The sequence below is a fragment of the Pelophylax lessonae genome (assembly GCF_965119305.1).
Source record: "Pelophylax lessonae genome assembly, chromosome: 9".
Classification (NCBI taxonomy): Eukaryota; Metazoa; Chordata; class Amphibia; order Anura; family Ranidae; genus Pelophylax; species Pelophylax lessonae.
This window is the reverse complement of record NC_138776.1, coordinates 81,524,339-81,548,347: the sequence shown is the minus strand read 5'-3', so window position 1 is coordinate 81,548,347 and position 24,009 is coordinate 81,524,339. Positions and strand designations below refer to the sequence as shown.

Below are 24,009 nucleotides of genomic sequence, written 5' to 3'. Positions count from 1 at the left end.
TGCATATGCTTTTAAAACAGGGAGATACTCACTCCTGTAATTCAGGGGATGAGTGTCCAATGTCAGCAGCATCCTCGGAACTAGCCAGGATAGGAATGTATACAAAGATGGGAGTATTTTAGCTAGCCTTCAGGGCGATAGAAAATGGACTACAGCCATGAGAACTACAGTAATCCATATTTTTAAATGTACATCAGCTTGTTTTAACCTATGAGGGAAGCTTGTCTGAAAAGTTATGCCAAAGATGAACTTAGCTTTTAACCTTTTCAATGACATGCATGTAAGGCATACAGAGACACAGAACCATTTCCAGCTGGTCAGATCAGTAGGTCCTACATCTGCTGAATTTCCCATTCTGCTATAAGCTCATTGTCAGTTCAGCGACAATGAACTTTTAGTAGAATTGTTCAGCAGACTTTGCTGGACAAAAAATAGTTGTGACCGGGCTGTGCGACTGAGAGTGTTGTGCGTCTGACCGGGCTGTGCGACTGAGAGTGTTGTGCATCTGACCGGGCTGTGCGACTGAGTGTTGTGCGTCTGACCGGGCTGTACGACTGAGAGTGTTGTGCGTCTGACCGGGCTGTGCGACTGAGAGTGTTGTGCGTCTGACCGGGCTGTGCGACTGAGAGTGTTGCGCGTCTGACCGGGCTGTGCGACTGAGAGTGTTGCGCGTCTGACCGGGCTGTGCGACTGAGAGTTGTGTGTCTGACCGGGCTGTGCGACTGAGAGTTGTGCGTCTGACCGGGCTGTGCGACTGAGTGTTGTGCGTCTGACCGGGCTGTGCGAACTGAGTGTTGTGCGTCTGACCGGGCTGTGCGACTGAGTGTTGTGCGTCTGACCGGGCTGTGCGACTGAGTGTTGTGCGTCTGACCGGGCTGTGCGTCTGACCGGGCTGTGCGACTCAGTGTTGTGCGTCTGACCGGGCTGTGCGACTGAGTGTTGTGCGTCTGACCGGGCTGTGCGAACTGAGTGTTGTGCGTCTGACCGGGCTGTGCGACTGAGTGTTGTGCGTCTGACCGGGCTGTGCGACTGAGTGTTGTGCGTCTGACCGGGCTGTGCGACTGAGTGTTGTGCGTCTGACCGGGCTGTGCGACTGAGTGTTGTGCGACTGAGTGTTGTGCGTCTGACCGGGCTGTGCGACTGAGTGTTGTGCGTCTGACCGGGCTGTGCGACTGAGTGTTGTGCGACTGAGCGTTGGGCATCTGACCGGGCTGTGCGACTGAGCGTTGTGCGTCTGACCGGGCTGTGCGACTTAGTGTTGTGCGACTGACCGGGCTGTGCGACTGAGTACTGTGCATCTGACCGGGCTGTGCGACTGAGTACTGTGCGTCTGACCGGGCTGTGAGACTGAGTGTTGTGCGTCTGACCGGGCTGTGAGTTTTGTGCAACTGAGTGTCAAGCGAGTGTAGCGGAACACCAGAGGGTGAGAAGGTAGAGTTAGGAAGTCAGGAAATAGCCACATAGGATAGACTTAAATCGCTGAATCCCCATTAGATTAGATAGTAGGTACAATGCCCGGCGGGTGTGGAGATGCGACTCGGTGTACATCTTGTGATATGTATGCGTTCCTCGGACATGTGATCGAGGGCGAATACAAATGCGCAAAATGTAAGCACGTTGCTTCGCTGGAAGCTCAGGTCCTGAATCTAGGGAAGCAGCTGGCAACACTGAGACGAATGTCCATACCGGAGGAGTGCCAGGATCGTACCAGTCAGGTGCAGGCAGGGGTCTGCACAGAGGTGGGCGGAGTATTGGAGGTGCAGGCATCAGAGCAGTTTAGAGGGGTGACAGTTAGGAGGGGTAGAAGGGGACAAGGCAAGGAGGCTGATCCTGGGCTGAAGCACCCCAATAGATACGCCCCGTTGTGTGATTTTGGGGAAACCAGTCAGGGACCAGCATTGCTGGAGCAGAGTGACGCCCCTAGCTGCCAGGGGAAGAACTCCTCCAGTGAGGCCGGGAGAAAGGGAAAGGAAAGACAGGTGCTGGTGGTAGGGGACTTAATTATTAGAAGGACAGACAGTGTAATCTGTGACAAAGACCGTGTGTGCCGAACAGTCTGTTGCTTGCCGGGCGCTCGGGTTCGGCACATCGCGGATCGGGTGGACAGATTACTGGGTGGGGCTGGGGAAGACCCAGCTGTCATGGTACACGTGGGTACCAATGACATAGGCAGAGGAAGACGGAGAGTCCTAAACGATTTCAGGGACTTAGGCGCTAAGTTGAGGACTAGGACCTCCAAGGTAGTATTTTCCGAAATACTACCTGTACCTCGAGCCACACCAGAGAGGCAGCGGGAGATTAGGGAAGTTAACGAGTGGCTGAGGAGCTGGTGTAGTAAGGAGGGTTTTCGGGTTCCTGGAGAACTGGGCCGACTTCTCAGTCGGCCACCGGCTCTTTGGTAGGGACGGATTGCACCTAAATGGGGAGGGTGCAGCCGTACTGGGTGCAAGGATGGCCAAAAAGTTAGAGGGGATTTTAAACTAGGGAATGGGGGGGAGGGTACAGATGTAGAATTAGCCAGTGGAAAGCAAGTTTCAGAGGGCAGAAATGGGGGCATTAGCGGTAGGGTGTTCGGAGCTCCTATACCCAGGGTGGGTATGGGGAAAAATCAAGAGAGCAGCCTAAAAACATCAAATGAGGATAAATGTAACCGATCAAAATTACGAGGTTTGTATACCAATGCCAGAAGCCTGGCCAACAAGATGGGAGAGCTGGAGCTGCTGATGTTTGAGGAGGACTTAGATTTTGTGGGGATAACTGAGACTTGGTTTGACAGCTCTCATGACTGGATGGCGACCATTCAGGGGTATTCCCTTTATCGCAGAGATAGAGAGGGTAAAAAAGGGGGAGGGATATGTCTGTATATTAAGAACAGTATACAGGTAAATATGAGGGATGATATTAATAATGGAGCTAAGGACGAGGCAGAATCCCTATGGGTAGAGCTTCAAAGGGAAGGCACGGTGGGGAAGGTAATATTGGGCGTATGCTATAGGCCCCCCAACCAGAGGGAGGAGGGTGAGGCGGACCTCATGTTACAGATAGGATTGGCAGCAAGGATGGGAAATGTCATTACAATGGGGGACTTTAATTATCCGGATATAGACTGGGCAGAAGGAACCGCGCACTCAGCCAAGGCTCGGCAGTTCCTAAATGTTTTGCAGGACAATTTCATGGGTCAGATGGTGAATGCACCGACAAGAAACAATGCGGTACTTGACCTACTGATTACCAACAATACAGACCTGCTCACGGATATAGAAATACGGGAAAACTTAGGGAGCAGTGACCATAGGTCAATTGGTTTCAGTATTAATTACAGTAATAGGAAACACAAGGGTAATATAAGAACACTGAATTTCAAAAGAGCCAATTTCCCTAAACTGCGCTCGCTGCTAGAAAATATCAAATGGGATAGAACCCTGGGAACAAAGAACACGGAGGAAAAATGGGAGTGCTTCAAGAGCATACTTAACAAGGGAGTGGGCCAGTGCATTCCACAGGGAAATAAATTTAAAAGAGCAAAACTAAACCCTGGGTGGCTAAACTCCAACATAAAAATGTATATTAGAGCTAAAGAAAAGGCCTTCAAAAAATACAAGACTGAGGGGTCATTGGCAGCATTTAAGCATTATAAAGAGTGTAATAAGAAATGTAAAGACGAAATCAGGGCGGCTAAAATAGAACACGAGAGACATATAGCGGAGGAGAGTAAAAAGAACCCCAAGATATATAAACAGTAAGAAAGTGAGGTCAGAGCACATTGGCCCCATAAAAGATGATAAAGGAAAAATGGCCACTGAGGACAGAGAAAAGGCGGAAGTGTTAAATAATTTCTTTTCTTCAGTCTTCACAAAGGAATCGGGGGGCTACACGAACCCAGCTTGTAAGGCCGAATTAAATAATACACCTCAGGAAGTGCCGCCATGGCTAACAGAGGATAGACTTAGAGCTAAACTAGAGAAACTTAACATAAATAAATCCCCGGGACCGGATGGCTTGCACCCGAGGGTTCTTAATGAGCTCAGCCAGGCGATTGCCAGACCATTATTCTTGATCTTTAAGGATAGTTTACAGACGGGTATGGTGCCAGCTGATTGGAAAAAAGCCAACGTGGTACCAATATTTAAAAAGGGGCCGAGATATATCCCGGGTAACTATAGGCCGGTCAGCCTAACATCAGTAGTCTGCAAAATTTTGGAGGGGATGTTAAGGGACCACATACAAGACTTTAGTAATGGTATTATAAGTAGTAATCAGCATGGATTCATGAAAAATCGTTCGTGCCAAACCAATCTATTAACCTTCCATGATGAAGTGAGCTGCCACCTAGATAAAGGTAAGCCAGTGGATGTGGTGTATCTGGACTTTGCAAAGGCCTTTGACACCGTTCCCCACAAACGCTTACTGTACAAACTAAGGAAGGTAGGTATGGACCATAAGGTGAGTACCTGGATAGAGAACTGGCTCCAGGGGAGAGTACAGAGGGTGGTGATTAATGGGGAGTACTCGGATTGGGCGGGTGTGGAAAGTGGGGTCCCCCAGGGTTCTGTCCTAGGACCAATCCTGTTTAATTTATTCATAAATGATCTGGAGGAGGGGATATCGAGTACAATCTCAGTATTTGCTGATGATACTAAATTAGGCATGCCAATATCTTCTATGCAGGATGTGGAAACCTTGCAAGCGGACCTGAACAAAATAACGGGGTGGGCAACTACATGGCAGATGAGATTTAATGTTGAAAAATGTAAAGTAATGCACTTGGGGGCCAAAAACCAGAAAGCAAGCTACTCACTAGGGGGGGAACCTCTGGGTGAGTCTAGGATGGAAAAGGACTTGGGGGTACTGGTAGACAACAGGCTTGGCAGTGGCATGCAATGCCAAGCCGCCGCAAGCAAAGCCAACAGAATACTGGGTTGTATAAAAAAGGGGATTCACTCCAGAAATAAAGAGATTATTCTCCCGCTCTACAAGACTCTGGTCCGGCCACATCTGGAGTATGCTGTCCAGTTCTGGGCACCGGTCCTCAGAAAGGATGTGCTGGAACTGGAGTAAGTCCAGAGAAGGGCAACAAAAATAATTAGGGGAATGGAGGACATCAGCTATGAGGAGAGGCTACAAGCACTGAACCTATTCTCTCTGGAGAAGAGACGATTGAGGGGGGATATGATATCAATGTACAAATACTGTACTGGTGACCCTAGCATAAGGAACAAACTATTCAGAGAAAGGAGATACAATAAGACACGTGGCCACTCACTAAAACTTGAGGAAAGGCGGTTTAACCTTAAAGTGCGTAAGGGGTTTTTCACTGTAAGAGCGGTAAGGATGTGGAATTCTCTTCCACAAGCAGTCGTATCAGCAGGGAGCATTGATAGTTTCAAAAAACTATTAGATGGACACCTTAGAGACCACAACATACAGGGGTATACAATGTACGGTTAAAAGCAAACACACACACACATCATAGGTTGAACTGGATGGACTGATATCTTTTTTCAACCTCACTAACTATGTAACTATGTAACTATGTGATCAGCAGCTGAAACCCCCTAGCATTCCAATTCCCACTCTGTCTCCAATCCCCCCTCCTGCAGCACGGATATCCCGTTCCCCCTGGGTGCTGCCAGCTGTTTCTCCTCTCACTCCCACCACATGCCAGCTGCTTCCAGGGAACACAAAAGATCGGTTTCAGAATGGAAAGCAGGGGGGTGGGTAAACATGTCATATTTACTGACTCCTTCCATGCCTGAATGAACACAGCAAGCGATCAGTATCAATCACTCACTGTGTTAATTTATAACAGAACCATAGTAGGCTGTGTTTTCTATGCTTGAGTTTGTGAATGAATAGAAAGCCTCTGTACAGAGTGCTTCCTGTTCATTCATTAAATCCCTTCTGTGTCTCAAAAGTGAAACATCAGGGGTCTGTTTAGACCCCTGATGTTTCACCAAAGCCAAAAAAAAAAAAAAAAGGCAATTTCACTGATGTATTCCCATGTAAATAAAGCCTAAGGGCTTATTCATATGGACACTCTTGCCTATACAGCATGAGTGGTTTGTTGATGTGGCTAGAGTCGCCTGAAGTGGCTGTGTGAATACTGCCCCAAATCCAAATTTGACAGGTGTGAAGGTGCAGATGAGCGACTCTGAATGCAGACTGTCTGTATTCAGGGCTAGGCACACCCCCACGCTGTGAAATTAGGACCTGAAGCTGTGTTTGTTCAGCCAAAGCATTCCAAAAGAGCATGTATGCAGCTCCAGCCACATAAACAAACCACTCATCATGATGTACAGGCCACAGCCCCCATGTGAATCAGTCCCAGGACCTCAGCTACATACAGAGCACAGGAGTCACAAGTGTTTGCGTACAGCCAGAAGCAACAACTGCATGTATGAATAAATGACAGGCTAAGAGATACTGCAGCTGCACACATGCAATCTCACATCCTGGATGCAAATTGTGCTGCTCATAATTCACTATATGCATGTAACCATTCAGATTTGTGGTTACATGTGTACAGCCATGGTGTCTGTCATTCTATAATTGATTTGTACAGGCTGCTGCCCACAGCTGTATGCAAACAACTTATGGCACTTTTCCACTGCAAGTACCGGCTTGGCTCTACTCGGCCCGGTTTGCTTTTCCACTGCTGGTACCGCATGGTACGGTGTTGGAACGGTTCGGTATGGTATGGTTTGCTTTTCCACTAAAGTAGTACTAAAGTTACGTGGGTGGGATAACAACGATTCTCTGACCAATCAGTGGCTAGTAGTGACTGTATACAAAGGATTGTGGGATATGGTACCGGGTATGGTACCTCTTGGAACCACAATCGAGGTGGTACTGTTTTTGAGAGCCGTACCGTTCGGTTCCATGCAGTGGAAAAGCGCCGCCGTACCGTACCGTACCGTTCCTACACCGTACCATGTCATACCAGCAGTGGAAAAGCACCAAAGCGAGCCGAACCGTTCAGTTCCATGCAGTGAAAAAGCGCCATTAGACTCTTCTTGGGCACATAAATATGCACCTTCCTGATGATGTACACCCCTTTGTGGCCATACAAATGAGGCCTAAAACACAACACTAACATGCGTTGCTGCTTGTTGTAACACACTGTAACACACTGCATTGCAATAAAATGTATGCCAGCATCATTTTATCACAACATGCAAATGGAAGTACAATTGGTCTATAGCAAAATGCATGGGTGTAAGCCAACCTCCAGATGGTTTTACAGTTTTTTGTACCTTTGATTTTCACCATTTCGTAAAAGCTACAACTTAAATGTGCAAATATGTGTTATTTATTAACTCAATACAATTTTATTCTTTAGATTTAGTAGGGATTTAGCCTAAATTCTGTCAGTTTTGCTGTGTTTGTGTCGACTAATAATGATGGCCAAAATATCACTTTGATAAACATTTGCAGAACTATTGTGGGACCTAAGAAAACCAGTGGCACCTTCTTTTTATTTTACCGGTCCTTTGCTTTAAGAAAATATATGGCTGTGGCGTCTTTTACTAACTCTGAAGGTTGTAAGGGAAAAAAAAAAGGACATTTGTAAAAAATGACCTGGCCATATTTCAGTTTGGCTGTATATATGAAAATTGACATGCACAGAAGGTACACCAGTCTCTGTACATGTACTGTATAAACTTGTATTAGAGGTATAATATAATGTCTTTACATACTGTACTGATAGCAAAATGAAACTTACAAAGTAGAAGAATGAAATGTGGTCTGTTGTACTATCCAGCTGATCCTTATTGATGTGATAATCCGCTTTCACTGACAGATCAGAGTCACATGGCAGTTCTCCTCTTCCTTTAATTTCCAAATTCAGGAAGCTTTGACTTTCAGAGTAGTAGTGATGAACCCATACCGTAGCCTCTGAAAACATTAAGTGTCCAATATGCAGGTCTTCCTCATCATCATTATCATCTTTCGATAGAAATACTGCCTGTGGTAGAAAATAAATGGTTTTAGGCTTTGATTCAGTTACCAGGGTGAATTATTTGAAATGTATTTCAGGCCTGGGAACCTTCTGACATTCTGCCTGAAGACAATCAATATGAATTACACATCATGTCAAGGCCAAGGAGGAGACAGCTATGAGGAAGACAGTACTGTACTCTCTCCCTCTCCTCCTGGAAATAATACCTAATGTAAATAATCTGCATACTTGGACATGGGGCAGTCACGTCATTTTTAGTATGGATGAGCAAAACCAATTCCTCCAGAATGACATCCACCCTTAATGGTATTTTGATATTTGCATAACTCCTCTCAAGAGCCAGCCTACGGCTTGTTTAGAAGCTATGTATGCACCCTGCTGGCCTCTCCCAGCAGCCATAATCTGCCTGCATTGCACATAACATAACGATTTAAAAGCAGACTATATACTAATGAGGAGCTTTTGAAACATTTAAACCAGTTACCTCACTTCCAAACCAGGCCAATTTTGACATCCCTCTCCAACATGTAAAATATATATAATTTTTTGCTAGAAAACTACTTAGAATCCACACATTTTATACATTTTTTAAGCAGAGACCCTAGAGAATAAAATGGTGAGTGTTACATATTTTAAGCACACGATAATTGCTCATAGGTTTTTCAAATGAGATTTTGTTTGGAGAAAGTACACTTTTTTAATGAATTTTAATGCACAAAAACACAGTATAATACCTAATTTTGATAGCATATGAAAGATGATGTTTGGCAAAGGAAATAGATACCAAACATGTCACGCTTTAAAATTTTGTACACCCGTGGAATGGTGCCAAATTACTGTACCTAAAAATCTCCATAGACAACACTTTAAAAGCCTTTACAGGCTACCAGTTTACAGCTACACAGGAGGTCTTCAGCTAGACTTATTGCTGTCACTCTGACATTCACGGTGATACCTCACATTTGTGGTACAGTTGTTGTTTACATATGCATGTGGGACCAACGCAAGTGTCGCATTTGCACATGAGCATGGGGGGAGGTGTGCTTTAATTAAAAAAAATTTATTTTTATAAAAAAATAAAAATTACACTGTCTCTTTTTTTTGGCACTTTTATTGCTATCCCAAGGGATGAACAACATCCTTTGTGACAGCATGGGCCATGACAGGTCCTTATTTTGGAGTGATCTGGGGTGATTTAGACCCCCAGATGCCTTCTCTGGCCTCCAATGCAGCCAATCAAACACAGTTTGGTCTGATTAGTTGCTTCACTAGCTGCTAATGGCCAGATAAACAAAAAAACAAAACCGAAGTGACAAAATCCTTGTCGCTTCCAGTTTCTGACGTCAACAATAGTTCCTCTCACTGTGTCCCAGGAACTCTATGCCACTGGTCACATCCTTACCAGGCTCCCCAATGGCTTGAGAGAGTGGCAGGCAGAGGGAGTGGGACCCGTGACCCCTTTCCACCACCTGTAAAAGTAATCCAGTGGCTCCATAGCCGCCTAGGATTTAACTTTTACAGTCAAGGGAATCGCCAGCTGTAAAAAATGATCTTGGTCATCCTTGCAGCTGCAGCGATGACCAAGATATCACCCTTCCTATCCAGTGACTTACTGGATCAGTTATAGAGATCACAGCCTTTTGTAGTGTTCATACTGTCCTGGCATTTGTATTTTAACAGAAAGTAAAGGTAAACTGTTTTTTTTTTTTTCTAAAAATGTTTGGTCTTTTTTCCTTTATATAGTGAAAACGTTAAAAAATAGTTATTAAATACTACCAAAACAAAGCTCTGTTTAAAAAAAAGATAAAAAATATAAATTTGGGTACAATGTTGCATGACCCAGTAATTGTCAGTCAAAGTATCACAGAACTGGAAATTGAAACTAGCCTGGCCATGAAGGGTTATTACAGGCTGGTACTTTAGAGGTTAAACACAATCCCAGCATCCCATGCTCCAAAATTCTCAACATCCTACGTCCCATATATTTCAATGATGGCTGTTCACATATGAAGACCAAGATGCTTCTAGCTCAAAATTTGACACTCCAATAGCTACACACAAAATTATACTATTTTGAGGCAGATTTGGGCGCTTTTGGCCCCATAGAATTTAATAGAAACACATATATGATGAAATCGAAAAATGTTTTTACAGGAATATTGCAGCCTTTTTTTTTTCTTACTTGTAAGAACTGTTCTCTTATCGCTAGTGCTTTCAAACAGCTAAAACAAAAATGCTTGAATACATGAGAATAATGCTGGTAATACACTTCTACAATTTTTGTATACATTTCAAATAAAATGCCTAAAAATCACTCATGAATGCAGCCTAAACATCTGCTTATGAATACAATATAAACTGTAAAAATTTGCATGACTGTAGTAGTAACTCACAGTAAATGAATAGGCATCACTCCATGAATCAGTGTTAAGAGTAAAATGAGCCACTCCATCTTGGTCGGTCTCTAGTGTTGCAAGCTTCTTAGAATCTTCATTCGATACTAATGCCACTGCCGCATTAGCCATGGGTTGATTATCCTTATCAGTTGCTTTAATCTGAGGGAGAGAAAAGGATATTTTTGATCAGAAAGTTGACAAATATCCAAACTTGCTCATACAATATTTTGTACCCATTCCTTTGCTTCAGTCTTCACCTGGAGCCAAAACATTTTCAGTTTTGACTTGAGTAGGGAAGGGTTAAAACCTCTGTCATGTGTTTACAGCTATCTGATACAGGGTTACAAAGATTTACCCTCACTTCCTGTCCTACTGACATTTTAGAAGGGACCTATCCAAAAGCAATACAGACAGAAATAGGTTTTAGAGTAGAGAAAAACAGAAAGCCCTTTTAGACTTTTTTCTGTTTGTCTCATTGTTGCAGATTTTTTCCCACTTCCTGTAATGAAATGGTCATTGGAGGGACCAAAAATGAGGAATGATTTCTGTAACCAGGGATTGGATAGCAGTGAAAACAAGACATGGGTTCTAATCCTTTCTCTGTCTAAAACAGAAAAAAAAAAAACGTTTTGGTCTGACATATTCTTGTACATCCCACCACTTGTCCAGGATGATCATGGCTCTGTTGAGCATGAACATATGAGGAGGCCACAGGATATGTAAACAGTGCAATGGCTAGCATGATGAGCAATGCTACTCTATATGCCCCTCCAAAACTACTGTCAAGGAAAGCTAAAGCTGGTCATACATTACATTACATTATCCAATTTTCTTCTTGAGTGGCCACATGTCTTATTGTATTCCCTTTCTCTGAAAAGTTTGTTCCTTATGCTAGGGTCACCACCAGTACAGTATTTGTACATTAATATCATATCCCCTCTCAAGCGTCTCTTCTCCAGAGAGAATAAGTTCAATGCTTGTAGTCGTTCCTCATAGCTGAGATCCTCCATTCCCCTAATTATTTTTGTTGCCCTTCTCTGGACTCTCTCCAGTTCCAGCAGATCCTTTCTGAGGACCGCTGCCCAGAACTGGACGGCATACTCCAGATGTGTCCGGACCAGAGTCTTGTAGAGTGGGAGAATAATCTCTTTATTTCTGGAGTGAATACCCTTTTTTATACATGCCAGTATTCTGTTGGCTTTGCTTGCAGCAGCTTGGCATTGCATGCCACTGCCAAGCCTGTTGTCCACTAGGACCCCCAGGTCCTTTTCCATCTTAGATTCCACCAGAGGTTCCCCCCTAGCGAGTAGCTTGCGTTCGTGTTTCTGACGCCCAAGGGCATTACCTTTCATTTTTCAACATTAAACCTCATCTGCCATGTAGTTACCCACCCCATTATTTTGTTCAGGTCCGCTTGTAAGATTTCCACATCCTGCATAGAAGTTATTGTCCTGCTTAATTTAGTATCATCCGCAAATACCGAGATTGTGCTAGATATCCCCCCCCCCCGCTAGATCATTTATGAATCCTTGGGGGACCCCACTTTTCACACCCACCCAATCCGAGTACTCTCCATTTATCACCACCCTCTGGACTCTATCCAGGTACCCACCCTATGGTCCATACCTACGTACCTTAGTTTGTACAGTAAGCGTTTGTGGGGAACTGTGTCAAATGCCCTTGCAAAGTCCAGATACACCACATCTACAGGCCCTCCTTCATCTCACTTCATCATAGAAGGTTAATAAGTTGGTCTGGCAGGAATGATTTTTCATGAATCCATGATGATTACTACTAATTATACAGTTTTCATTACTAAAGTCTTGTATGTAGTCCCTTACATCCCCTCCAAAATCTTGCAGACTACTGATGTTAGGCTGACAGGTCTATAGTTACCCGGGATATATCTCGGCCCTTTTTTTTAAATATTGGTACCAGGTTGGCTTTTTTCCAATCAGCTGGCACCATTCCCATCTCTAGACTATCCGTAAAGATCAAGAATAACGGTCTGGCTATTACCTGGCTGAGTTCTTTAAGAACCCTCGGGTGCAAGCCATCCGGTCCCGGTGATTTATTTATGTTAAGTTTCTCTAGTTTAGTTCTAAGTCTATCTTCTGTTAACCATGGGGGTACTTCCTGAGGTTTATTATTTTTGTGAAGACTGAAGAGAAAAAATGATTTAGCACTGTCGCCTTCTCACTGTCCTCTGTGGCCAGATTCCTTTCATCGTCTTTTATGGGGCCAATATGTTCTGGTCCTGCTTTCTTACTATTTATATAATTAAAGAATTTTTGGGGTTTTTTTTTACTCTCTTCCGCTATATGTCTCTCGTGTTCTATTTTAGCTACCTTGATTTTGCCTTTACATTTCTTATTGCACTCTTGTACAGTTGGGATGCTGCCAATGACCCCCCCCCCCCCCCCCCAGCCTTGTATTTCTTGAATGCCTTTTCTTTAGTATTTATATGCCTTTTTATGTTGGAGTTTAGCCACCCAGGGTTTATTTTTGCTCTTTTAAATTTATTCCCCTTTGGTTAATATATGCCCCTATCCCTAGACTTTTTTACTGGGCACAAATAACCTTTCCTCACATCCTACCAGGGTGCTAGGTGTAATAATAGTCTGTAACATCTCCCTACAGCCGCACATCCAATCACTATCCACATTCACATTTTGCAGTCTTAACCTCTATATCGGTTTCCACCACCAAGCTACTGATTTTCCTCTCTGGTTAACTAACTAAACTCCCTCCATGTTTGTCTACCTCCACACAGACTATCCTCTCTTCAGTCTGTCATAAATGCTCCTGCCAGACACATCCACCCTACTATCAATTTAGTGCCTGCCACCCTTCTCTCCCAATCCACTGCCTTCTTATCACCCAATGAACAACTACTACTTACAAAAAGTCATTCGCAACTGTGCCTGGAGCTACATCACTAACCTTATCTCAAAATATAAACCAGGTCATCCATTTCACTCCTTCCAAGACCTGTTCTCTAGCTCCCTTGTTAACGCCTCCTATGCTCATGTCCAAGACACCTTTAGAACCCATCCTGCAGAACTCCCTACCTCAACCTGTACAGCTGTCTCCTACTCAGTCTGTCTTTAGGTTTTCCATGAAAAACATCTCTTCAGGTAAGCCTATCCCACTCCTATAGTTAACAACTAAATCTTACTTTCTCGAACAATTCATTCCCACACAGTTGCTTGCTACCTTTTTTAACATTACCCCTTCATTTTTTTAGATTGTATGCTCTCAGAAGTAGGCCCCTCTTTTCATGATTTGCATTGTAACTACACAACACAAACTGTTGGATTAAAATAAATTCTGTAAAATAATATGTGTATGATAAACTAATGGTAAACTGTGCTTTCTCTCAGGGATGCAGCCAGCAAATGCAAATCCAAAATGTTACTTACAACCAAAAAGAAAAAAAAAAAAAAAAAAAGCCAGCACTTCTTAGACTGCCAGGGTAGTAACTATTTAATACACCTCTTCACAATCCAATATAGCCTCTGTAGTGCCTTACTTCTCACCGGAAGAATATCTCACAATTGCAGCACTCTCCCTCTCTAGACTACAATAACAAGCAGAGCCCAGATATACTATTACACTGAGGGTAAGCCCACTGCAGTGGCTCATATACACTTATCCCCCAATCCTATGCTGCCTCAATAGTTGCAAAAGTTTGTAGCTATTGTGTGCTTCTCCTCAGTGTGCACTATAATCAGCTAAATCCTTGGTGCTAGGTAGTTCATTCTCATGTTTTTTATGGGTATGTGCATGTATACGTATATGGATGTGTGTGTGTATATATATATATATATATATATATATATATATATATATATATATATATATATATTATACACACACACACAAATATACTATATATGTCTATGAATTTTTACTATTAAGAGAACAGTTGCTTTTGGACTACATCTTTGAGCTGCATAGTTGAAAAGCAGTGTAATAGTATATCTGGACTTGCCTATATTGTAGTAGAGAGAGGGAGAGTGCCGCAATCATTAGATATTCTTCCAATGAGAAGCAAGGCATTACAGAGGCTATATTGGATTGTCAAATAGTTTATTGAATAATATTAATAGTATGTTTTAATGTGCACCCCTGTGTTTGCAGCTATAGAGTCTAGTTCTAGCTTTGGCAATCCTTCATATACCATGCAGCCGGGCAGTCTATTTCCAGCCACCCACGCAGGAAAATTATACAATACTGTATTGGATAATGTGACAGACCCAACCAGAACAAGGGCTTTTGGAGAGGAGTACGGGCAAGCCTCCTAGCCACTAATTAGTGCTCATGGAGAGAGCAGATCATTCTCTAATAATGGACAGCCACGTAATTGAAGCTTATCGCAAGGCTCGGATTACTTCCCTGAATAAGGACGATAAAGCTTACCTTCTGGAAGGGATGAAAAAATGTAATATTAATCTTGTATAGGCTAATGCTAAGAGGGAATATGGTGGCCCTCCTGCAGACTGGGTTGGAGAGGCTCCTTCACTTGGAAAATAAATATCAACTATAATCCTCAGGAGATCTATGAAGATAAAATAATTCCACACTCTATCAGACTGCTGGGACATTGTATGTCTTCTGATGACATGCCCAGTAGACAGAATACTGCCATTGTTATATGGGTCACCTATAGTTTCTGTCTGTCTGCTAGAATTGTGTGCACTCCACCTAGGCTTAATTGTGTGCACTCCACCTAGGCTGGTTTAACTGACTAATTAGCTCATGTTAATTTTATCACTGTCAGCTATTAGTTGCTAGCTGTGGATTATCTTAGTTTATGTTGGCTGTTCCTAAATTATGTTAATTATATTCCCGTATACAGTTTTCTTTGCATACGATAACGTGATTGAATTTTATTCCTCAGGAAATGCCAAGGATAAAACTATAGTTATAACAATAGCTTGCAATAGTAATTAAAATTCTGTTAGTCCAGCATGGACTTTCAATCAGTGTGTGGGCTCCTCTGATCAACACAAGTTGATTGTATAACTCACTTCTGTCAAAGGGACATGTTGAAAATTTTTAGTTAATTAGGGGCTGCAGCTAATCAACTACAACTATTGATCAGTGTATTCTGACAGCATTGGTTGCTGTTGTCAGAATGCAATGCACTGCCAGAGGGGGATCCTCAATCCACCCCCATTGTGTGGATGGAGGAAGCTAATAAGGTCAGCTATAAGAGCAATTACATATACCCAAAAGAAAAGAGCTTCTTGGTTGGCTATAACTCCAGTTTTAAATAAAAAATATGCCCAGCTGTAATACCCGCCTTGTCACCAAAACTGGCCACTGCAGAAACTTTGCTGCCAAGCTTATTCTGGATTAAAATATAGTCAGTCATCCAACCAACTTATTGTGAGCCTAGCCTTCAATGGACACACCTCCTGGGGGTATGCCACCACATTGGCTTGGAATTGGGCTTACAGTACAATATCACAGAGGGCAGCTCTGCCACAATAACATCAGTGCCATTCTCTGTGAAAATTAAATTGTATTGCTTTGCTACAAGAAGAGGAAAGAATGTGTAAAGTGAATTTTGGAAAAATGGGTGCAGGTGTTGTGGTGGTTGCGGTGGTGGGGGTGTCCAGGGGGTGCTTAAGGAAATAGAGACTTGTTTTATGTTGATCCCTGTAAGCACAGAAGCAAAACAATTCATTACTGCAGGGGGTATGCAACCTCAGTACTCCAGCTGTGAAGTCCCATGAGGCATGGTAAGACTGACAGCCACAAGCATGACTCCCAGAGGTAGATGCATGATAACATTTGTAATTTTATCACAGCTGGAAAGCCATGATTGACTATCCCTGCATTGCTGTCTGAAGCAAGGTCTCTACAGTACTAAAAAATAAATTAAACCTATTATAATAATGATTTGAATATTTTCCTAATCAATAGTAGTTACATTTGTGGTAAACAGATTTTAACAAGAGAACAACTCTTTATTTCTTGCAACTTTTTTTTCCTCTATACCTTGCCACTGAATGGAACTCCTCTTTGGTATAACAATCCAGTATTCTCAAATTTAATTTTCTGATAGCTAGTGAGTTTTAGCTCAGCTGATGCTTCCTCCTTATGGCCTGGAAAACACAGATTTACTGTCACATTCTTTGCTGGTATATTTTTAAGCTGATAGTTATTTTCTAAATTCTTACCTGTACCATCCTCTGTCAGTGTGGATACAATTTGTAATTGCCGGTTTTGACCTTCAGCTGAGAAGTTGAAAGCATGTAGGTCGATCTCCTTGGATAGACACCCCTTACTGTCAGTCTAAAGAAAAGGACATGCTGAAAGTGTCAATAGTGTATAAAGTAATGGACACAATTACCAATAAGCAAATGCTTTTAAAAAGATAAAGTGCAACATTTTAGTGAGGAATGGAGGAGAAGTGAAAGGGGAAAGAGGAAATAAGCTTACAGATTTATCATATAGATATAAACTTCATACTGTATCCACTCACTATTACAAATTTTTTTTTAAAAAAGTGGCTAAATCCTTTTATAGATCATAGGCCAAGATTAACATTTCAGTCAAGCTGCAATTGTCACATACCTAATATCTCTTCATATACAGTCAGGTCCATAAATATTGGGACATCGACACAATTCTAATCTTTTTGGCTCTATACACCACCACAATGGATTTGAAATGAAACAAACAAGATGTGCTTTAACTGCATACTTTAAGCTTTAATGTGAAGGTATTTACATCCTAATCAGGTGAACGGTGTAGGAATTACAACAGTTTGTATATGTGCCTCCTACTTTTTAAGGGACCAAAAGTTATGTGACAGATTAACAATCATAAATCAAACTTTCACTTTTTAATACTTGGTTGCAAATCATTTCCAGTCAATTACAGCCTGGAGTCTGGAATGCATAGACATCACCAGACGCTGGGTTTGATGCTCTGCCGGGCCTCTACTGCAACTGTCTTGAGTTCCTGCTTGTTCTTGGGGCATTTTCCCTTCAGTTTTGTCTTCAGCAAGTGAAATGCATGCTCAATCGGATTCAGGTCAGGTGATTGACTTGGCCATTGCATAACATTCCACTTCTTTCCCTTAAAAAAACTCTTTGGATGCTTTTGCAGTATGCTTTGGGTCATTGTCGATCTGCACTGTGAAGCACCGTCCAATGAGTTCTGAAGCATTTTGCTGAATGTGAGCAGGTAATATTGCCCGAAACACTTCAGAATTCATCCTGCTGCTTTTGTCAGCAGTCACATCATCAATAAATACAAGAGAACCAGTTCCATTGGCAGCCATACATGCCCAAGCCATGACACTACCACCACCATGCTTCACTAATGAGGTTGTATGCTTTGAATCATGAGCAGTTCCTTTCCTTCTCCATACTCTTCTCTTCCCTTCACTCTTCCCTTCATGTGTCCATAGTATGTTGTTCCAGAACTGTTAAGGCTTTTTTAGATGTTTCGCAAACTCTAATCTGGCCTTCCTGTTTTTGAGGCTCACCAATGGTTTACATCTTGTGGTGAACCCTCTGTATTCACTGTGGTGAAGTCTTCTATTGACTTTTGACACATACACCTACCTCCTAGAGAGTGTTCTTTATCTGACTAACTGTTGTGAAGGGTGTTTTCTTCACCAGGGAAAGAATTCTTCGGTCATTTCAAATCCATTGTGGTGGTGGTGTATAGAGCCAAAAAGATTAGAATTGTGTCGATGTCCCAATATTTATGGACCTGACTGTACATAGGAAAAACATATAGGTATAGTGTGGGTAATTCAGCATGCTTGTTTTTGTGCACTCCCAAGGGAATATGCCACATGAATATTTACAATTATGTAATGCTGGTAATAGTGGTTGTTCAACTGAAAAGACAACCTTGGATTTTCATAGTTATGACAAAGGTTGAGGGAGATATCACAGAAAGAAATGAAGACTTTGACCACATCTTGCGTCACTTCTCCCAAAACATTGAGTTTGATTTTAGGTGTATTTTTTTCTAATTGTAAAAACAAAAATCCTCTAAGAAAAGCCATTTACCTTAGCGTGTTTTATTTTTATACATTTTTCTGAATCATGTTCATCATCATCATCAAAGTAACCGCAGGAACCGAAATATGCATTGCACACAGGATGAATTTCTGGACAGATTTCAATGTCTAGGTTACCTTGTACTGGCTTTCCGTAGGTGTAACTAGAAATTGAAGATGAAGAATAAGCTGTGTTTATGTAATTTTTATATAAATAAATCTATTAACTAATGCAGAAATTTAAAGTATGAGAAAAAAATGGTGACTTCAATTGCTGACCTACTTCTAATATGCTAGTATCCTTACTACGTTGTGAAACGTAGTACACTATGCTTGTGCTATGTCTTATATGAACTATATGTGTATGGGGGATGTATGAGCATATTGGAGAGCAGAGGAGGCGGCCATCCTGAGTAAACTGAGGAGGATTGAGGAAGTCTTCTCTGAGGATTTGCTGCACTGGGGAATACAGAGCAAATGTGTGACACTTGAGTGTTTGTTTTTTTTCATAATCTGTTAATGCAGATATTTAAAGTATAAGGGAAATATGGTGACTGCAATTGCTGACCTCCTGCTGATATGCTAGTTGCCTTGATGTATCTGATTTTATTAACGATTGCAAGAAAAGTGTCAGAATAGTTACTAAAGAAGCCTAATCATGAGACGCAATGCATCTAGCAGGGAGGAGCTGAGCCCGTGACATCACATCGCTCTTTTGCCGTGGTGGTGATCGTTTAGCGCTCTAATGTCTTGTTTCTTGTAAGTTTATTTTTTTGTGGGGGAATAAATTTGTGAAACGGAGTACACTATGTTTGTGCCTTTATGTCTTATATGAACCATGTATGGGGGATGTATGAGCATATTGGAGAGCAGAGGAGGTGGCCATCCTGAGCAAAGTGAGGAGAATTGAGGTGTTCTCTGTGGATTTGCTGCACTGGGGAATATAGGGCAAATGCATGTCCCTTATTTAATCAAGGTTATCAGGTTTTCATCTGGTGATGGATATGTACATAAGTGTGAAGACTCGAGCAACCAGCCGGCGCTTCCGCTGGCTGGTTGGAGTCCCGAACAAAGCCGGATGTGGCTTCGATCGGGTCTCCGATGACGTAACCCGGAGGCGGCGTCCATGACGTCACTTCCGGGTTACTCGGCTGCTAAAGGCGCCGGATTTAAAAAGTGAATGTATTCAAAAATGCAGTTTTCAGCGTTTTGAAAACATTGAAGTGTAGTGGAGAGGTCTAGGGTCTTTTAGATCCCCGATCTCTCCATAAAGAGTATTTGTCACTGCCTATTGCTGTCACAAGGGATGTTTACATTGCTTGTGACAGCAATAAAAGTGATCAGATTTTTTTTTTTTTAAAACCTGTGCTAAAATTAAAAAAAAAATTTAGCCGCCCCCATCGCCGTGTGCTCACGCACGAAAGAAAACCTATACAGAAGTCGCGCCCGCAAATGAAATCGCGGTTCAAACCACACATGTGAGGTATCACCACGATCCCCAGAGCGAGAGCAATAATTAAAAAAGAAAAGAGCTACACTCTATCTCTGAACTGGTAACCGTTAAAAAATGTTTTCGCCTATGGAGATTTTTATTGACCGTAGTTTGTCGCCATTCCGCGGGAGTACGCAATTTTAATCTGTAACACGTTGAGTATCTATTTACTCGGCGTGACATCATCTTTCCCAATATACAAAAAAATGGGCTAACTTTACTGTTTAGTTTTTTTCTAACTGCAGTGAAATGGAATTTTTCGTAATTTTTCCAAAAATATTGGGGTTTGAAAGAGCGCTACGCAAATACCGCATGACAAAAATATTGCAATGACTGCCATTTTATTCTCCAGGAGTCTTTGCTAAAAAAAAAAAAAATATATATATATATATATATATATATATATATAATGTTTGGGGGTTCTAAGTAGTTTTCTAGCAAAAAATACTGATTTTAACTTGTGAACAAAATGTGTCAAAAATGGGCTCGGTCCTAAAGTAGTTAAAGTAGCACAGTACAAAATGGCCTGGTCATGAAGAGGGTAAAACTTTCTAGAGCTGAAGTGTTTAAACAACAAAATGTATTTCTTATGATCATCAGCTCTATCTAGTGGCCTTAATGTGGTACTCACTCTACTTCATAATAATAAAAAAAAAATGAAAATTTTGACCTAGAGAAATAAAAGCCTGATAACATAAATTTTTGCCCTGGATCATACAGAACAAATGTACAAGCAGTTTCACAGAATAAATAGCTCAGTGAATTTCTTATAAAGACATCCCTACATCAACAAATGTTTTTTTACCAGACAGGAGGTGAAGAAAAATCTCCAACAACATTAAAAACAAAAAATCATAATTTTTTTTGGTGGAGTAGGAGTAGTCTCAAACAAAGCTGACATATGGGCCTTGGACTGATACAAATAGAAATTCTGATACACAGGCACCAGGGCATGTACCCTTGCAGATGTTTTCAACCATGGCGGTACATTACTGCGGCTGTCATACAGTGGTGATCTCTGGACAATGATGTTCTATGTATGTATGTATGTATGTATGACTTATAACTGCGAGGGGAAGAGGTGGAAAAGGCAAGGAACACTAAAATTGCACTTATGCTTTAGGAAACCCAATTTGTCTGCACTGATCCTTCAGGCCTGTCAGCCTTTGGTTTGCATGTTGGATCTGAATACATTTTTTAAATATTTTTCATTCTTGCCTATTTTTCTTGGTCTGGATCAGCCTTTTTCAATCAGGATGCCTTCTGGATTCTTCAGGGGTGCCTTGGTAAAATGCTTTAAATTGACCTATATTGCTCCAAAAGTCTGTACCAGCAAGTGGATCAGCCTTTTGATACACAAAGCCACAGATTTTCATTGTGCAGCATTACAACCTTAGGCATTGTGCTAACATCATTGGTTGAAAAGAAGTACATTGGGCACTGGCACACCATTCTTGTTTAAAAAACCTCCCCAACCCACCCCCTATCCCCCAATGGCTCCTCTATGTCAGCACTGGGGTCACGTTAGCTGTGTGGGGCAGGGAAAATTAGAATAAGAAAAGCTAGAATTCTAGTCAGTATTATGTGTATGCAAAGATAGAAAGAGAACAGGGCTCCTCTGATTGTAGACTGTAATACAATTTATCAAAAGCTTATAGGAATATAACTCACATGGAGGGGATTATAAACAGGCATATCACAGGAGAGGTACATCCAAGGGATGTCAGCGGGTGTAGGGGCTTTGTAAAGCCGGCGCTACAGCAGTCTGCCGCTTGCAAAGCCTGTTCCAAGCGGCTAGATGGTATAGAGGGAAGAGCTTAAAACGAGGGCTGGAACATAGCTTCGACCCATATGAGTTCACTAAGCTGTGACGGGTTTTGGAGCATGCGCAGTAAGGGCTCCAGCCGGAACAGCCTTTGCAAGCAGTGGACTGCTGCAGGGCAGGCTTACAAAGGCCCTACACCCCCTGACATCCCTTGGATGTACCTCTCCTGTGATATGCCTGTTTTTAATCACCTCTATGTGAGTTATATTCCTATAAGCTTTCAATAAATTGTATTACAGTCTACACTCAGAGGTGCCTGTTCTCTTTCTTTCTTTGCATGTACTGGAGACAGCTTCCACTCCCCTCAAAGGCTAGCCCTGAATCTGTGGACTTGTCTAGCCATCCTATAAGGAGCTATATAAAAGGACAATAATTTACATGCTTGGACTTTGTCTTTGTGCTTGAATTGGTTTCCTACTAGCGCCAGATCATTTTGTTTGTCAAAGTATTATGTGTATGGATGCTGTTGTAATACATAAACATATTAGGTTCGTTTTTTTACATTTTAGAATGGGGTGCCTTGAGACTGTGCAGAATTTTAAAGGGTGCCTTGACTGCAAAAAGGTTGAGAAACCCTGGTCTAGATCAGCAAAGGAAGGCTGAACAGAAATCTCACTTTCTTTCGGCAATCACATTTACCCATCACCATTTTGTGAGTGCCTGCAACCTACTTTATTGGATGCAGGTCTGGTTAGCTAGCTGCCAGGAATAGGACTGTAAGTGCAGCATGACCCTTGGGTTTCAGGGATTAAAATCAGTGCTGCCATTGATCTTACCTGCTACAAACCTCCAGATTAAAGGATTTAGCTGTAGAAGCCACAGTGGTTGGCAAGTTGATGTGTATCTCAAACCTCTTCAAAACTGAAAAAAAATAAATAAAAATGTACACATAGGAAAATAAAACATGTTTTATTTAAATAACAACTTTACAGAATGAGGAACTAAGCTAGTACAACATCTACATTCAGCATTCAAAGTTGTCCTGAGGAAGCTGCTTGGACAAGAGCTGAAATAACTTTAGGATTCATTATAGTTCATTATAGAACAAGCCTAGTTGAGTGTGACAAACTACTACTAGCTAAAACACGACCTGAATGAATAAAAAACTTTAGCTTCTAAATCAGTGCAATGTTGGAAAGAACTGGCAGACAATTCAGAGGGAAACATATTGCGACTGTAATGGGTTGTCACTCTTACCACTGATGAAATAATAGGAAATGCAAGATGTAGGATATGGAAGAGGGAGCACATATTTAATTTGCCACCTTTATCTTTCTCACCCTACAATCTTCCTCATCCTACAACAAGTCTCATTTTAGGGGAAAAAATGGTGTGAAGCTAATTTTAGGGAGTAGGGGGTTAACTCATTTAAGCTGAAACTGCTAAATAGGCCAACAAATTCATTGGAACTATTTTACCTGCCAAAGAATTTGTAACTGGAAAGCTCAATTGTCATTAAGTTTTTTCCCATCAATCATGGTGGCAAGTCTTTTTTCTTTATTTTATTTTACTCTTGCTTGCATTAAGGTAGTCAAGTAAAGGGTCTAAAATGACCCCTTACTGGTATTTTATAGCAGCAGCCAGTGTATGACAGCCCAGGTTCCCAGACTTTTCTCCTGGTTCTCCCACTAACTATCCAAAAACTGCTTCAGTGTCACCTACAACTCTACCTCATCATCTCGTCTTTTTCTTTCTGTAGTGGTCCCCAACAAGGCTCTATCCTCGGGACCCCTTCTGTTCTCTATCTCCACCTTTTCCCTTGGTCAGTTGATAATCTTGCATGGCTACCAAAGCACCTATATGCTAACGACACCAACATTTCTTTTTCTACTCCTAAACTCACCCCTTAAGTCTGCTTATGCACCACTAACACTAAGCCTTTGAAAACTGAGGCCCCTAATCTTCTTGTCTTGAAATGTATTGTAACTTTACAGTCCTTTGAGCTTTGAAAAGCACTGTGCAAACTGTCAGTGCTATATAATGCCCCTGTATAATAATAGTATTATAGTGGCCAGTCACAGTACCCCTCTCAAGAGTCCTCAGCCATAATGCAAGCAGTGGACTGCATGTTCAGAGAAGTTATGTAGACATGTGCAACTCCTTTCAGTCCGAATGTAAATTCAGACACATTTTTGGTTATTAGGAGATTCTGATGTATGCGAAACTCCCTGAAGGACAATAGTAACGAATTTCACAAATTTTATTTCATGTATTCGTTTTGTAATACATTCCAAATTTTCAGATCGATTGAAATATGATTGACCAACCTGAATTCTGTGTGCAGAATAGCTGCTTGTTAAGGAG

General features: G+C 41.9%; 1 protein-coding gene across 4 annotated transcripts in view; it reads right to left on the bottom strand.

The window, feature by feature from the left end:
* Nucleotides 1–24,009, bottom strand: part of LOC309563584 (alpha-2-macroglobulin-like protein 1) — a 562,516-nt gene that overhangs the window by 96,022 nt on the left and 442,485 nt on the right. For all 4 annotated transcript variants that reach the window (XM_082268048.1, XM_082268050.1, XM_082268051.1 and 1 more), the window contains 6 exons: nucleotides 22,482–22,566; nucleotides 18,399–18,552; nucleotides 16,548–16,662; nucleotides 16,366–16,472; nucleotides 10,354–10,515; nucleotides 7,724–7,966 (listed from right to left, as the gene is read on the bottom strand). In XM_082268048.1, coding sequence (XP_082124174.1) covers nucleotides 7,724–7,966; nucleotides 10,354–10,515; nucleotides 16,366–16,472; nucleotides 16,548–16,662; nucleotides 18,399–18,552; nucleotides 22,482–22,566 — 866 coding nt within the window. The remainder of the gene's footprint in view (nucleotides 1–7,723; nucleotides 7,967–10,353; nucleotides 10,516–16,365; nucleotides 16,473–16,547; nucleotides 16,663–18,398; nucleotides 18,553–22,481; nucleotides 22,567–24,009) is intronic.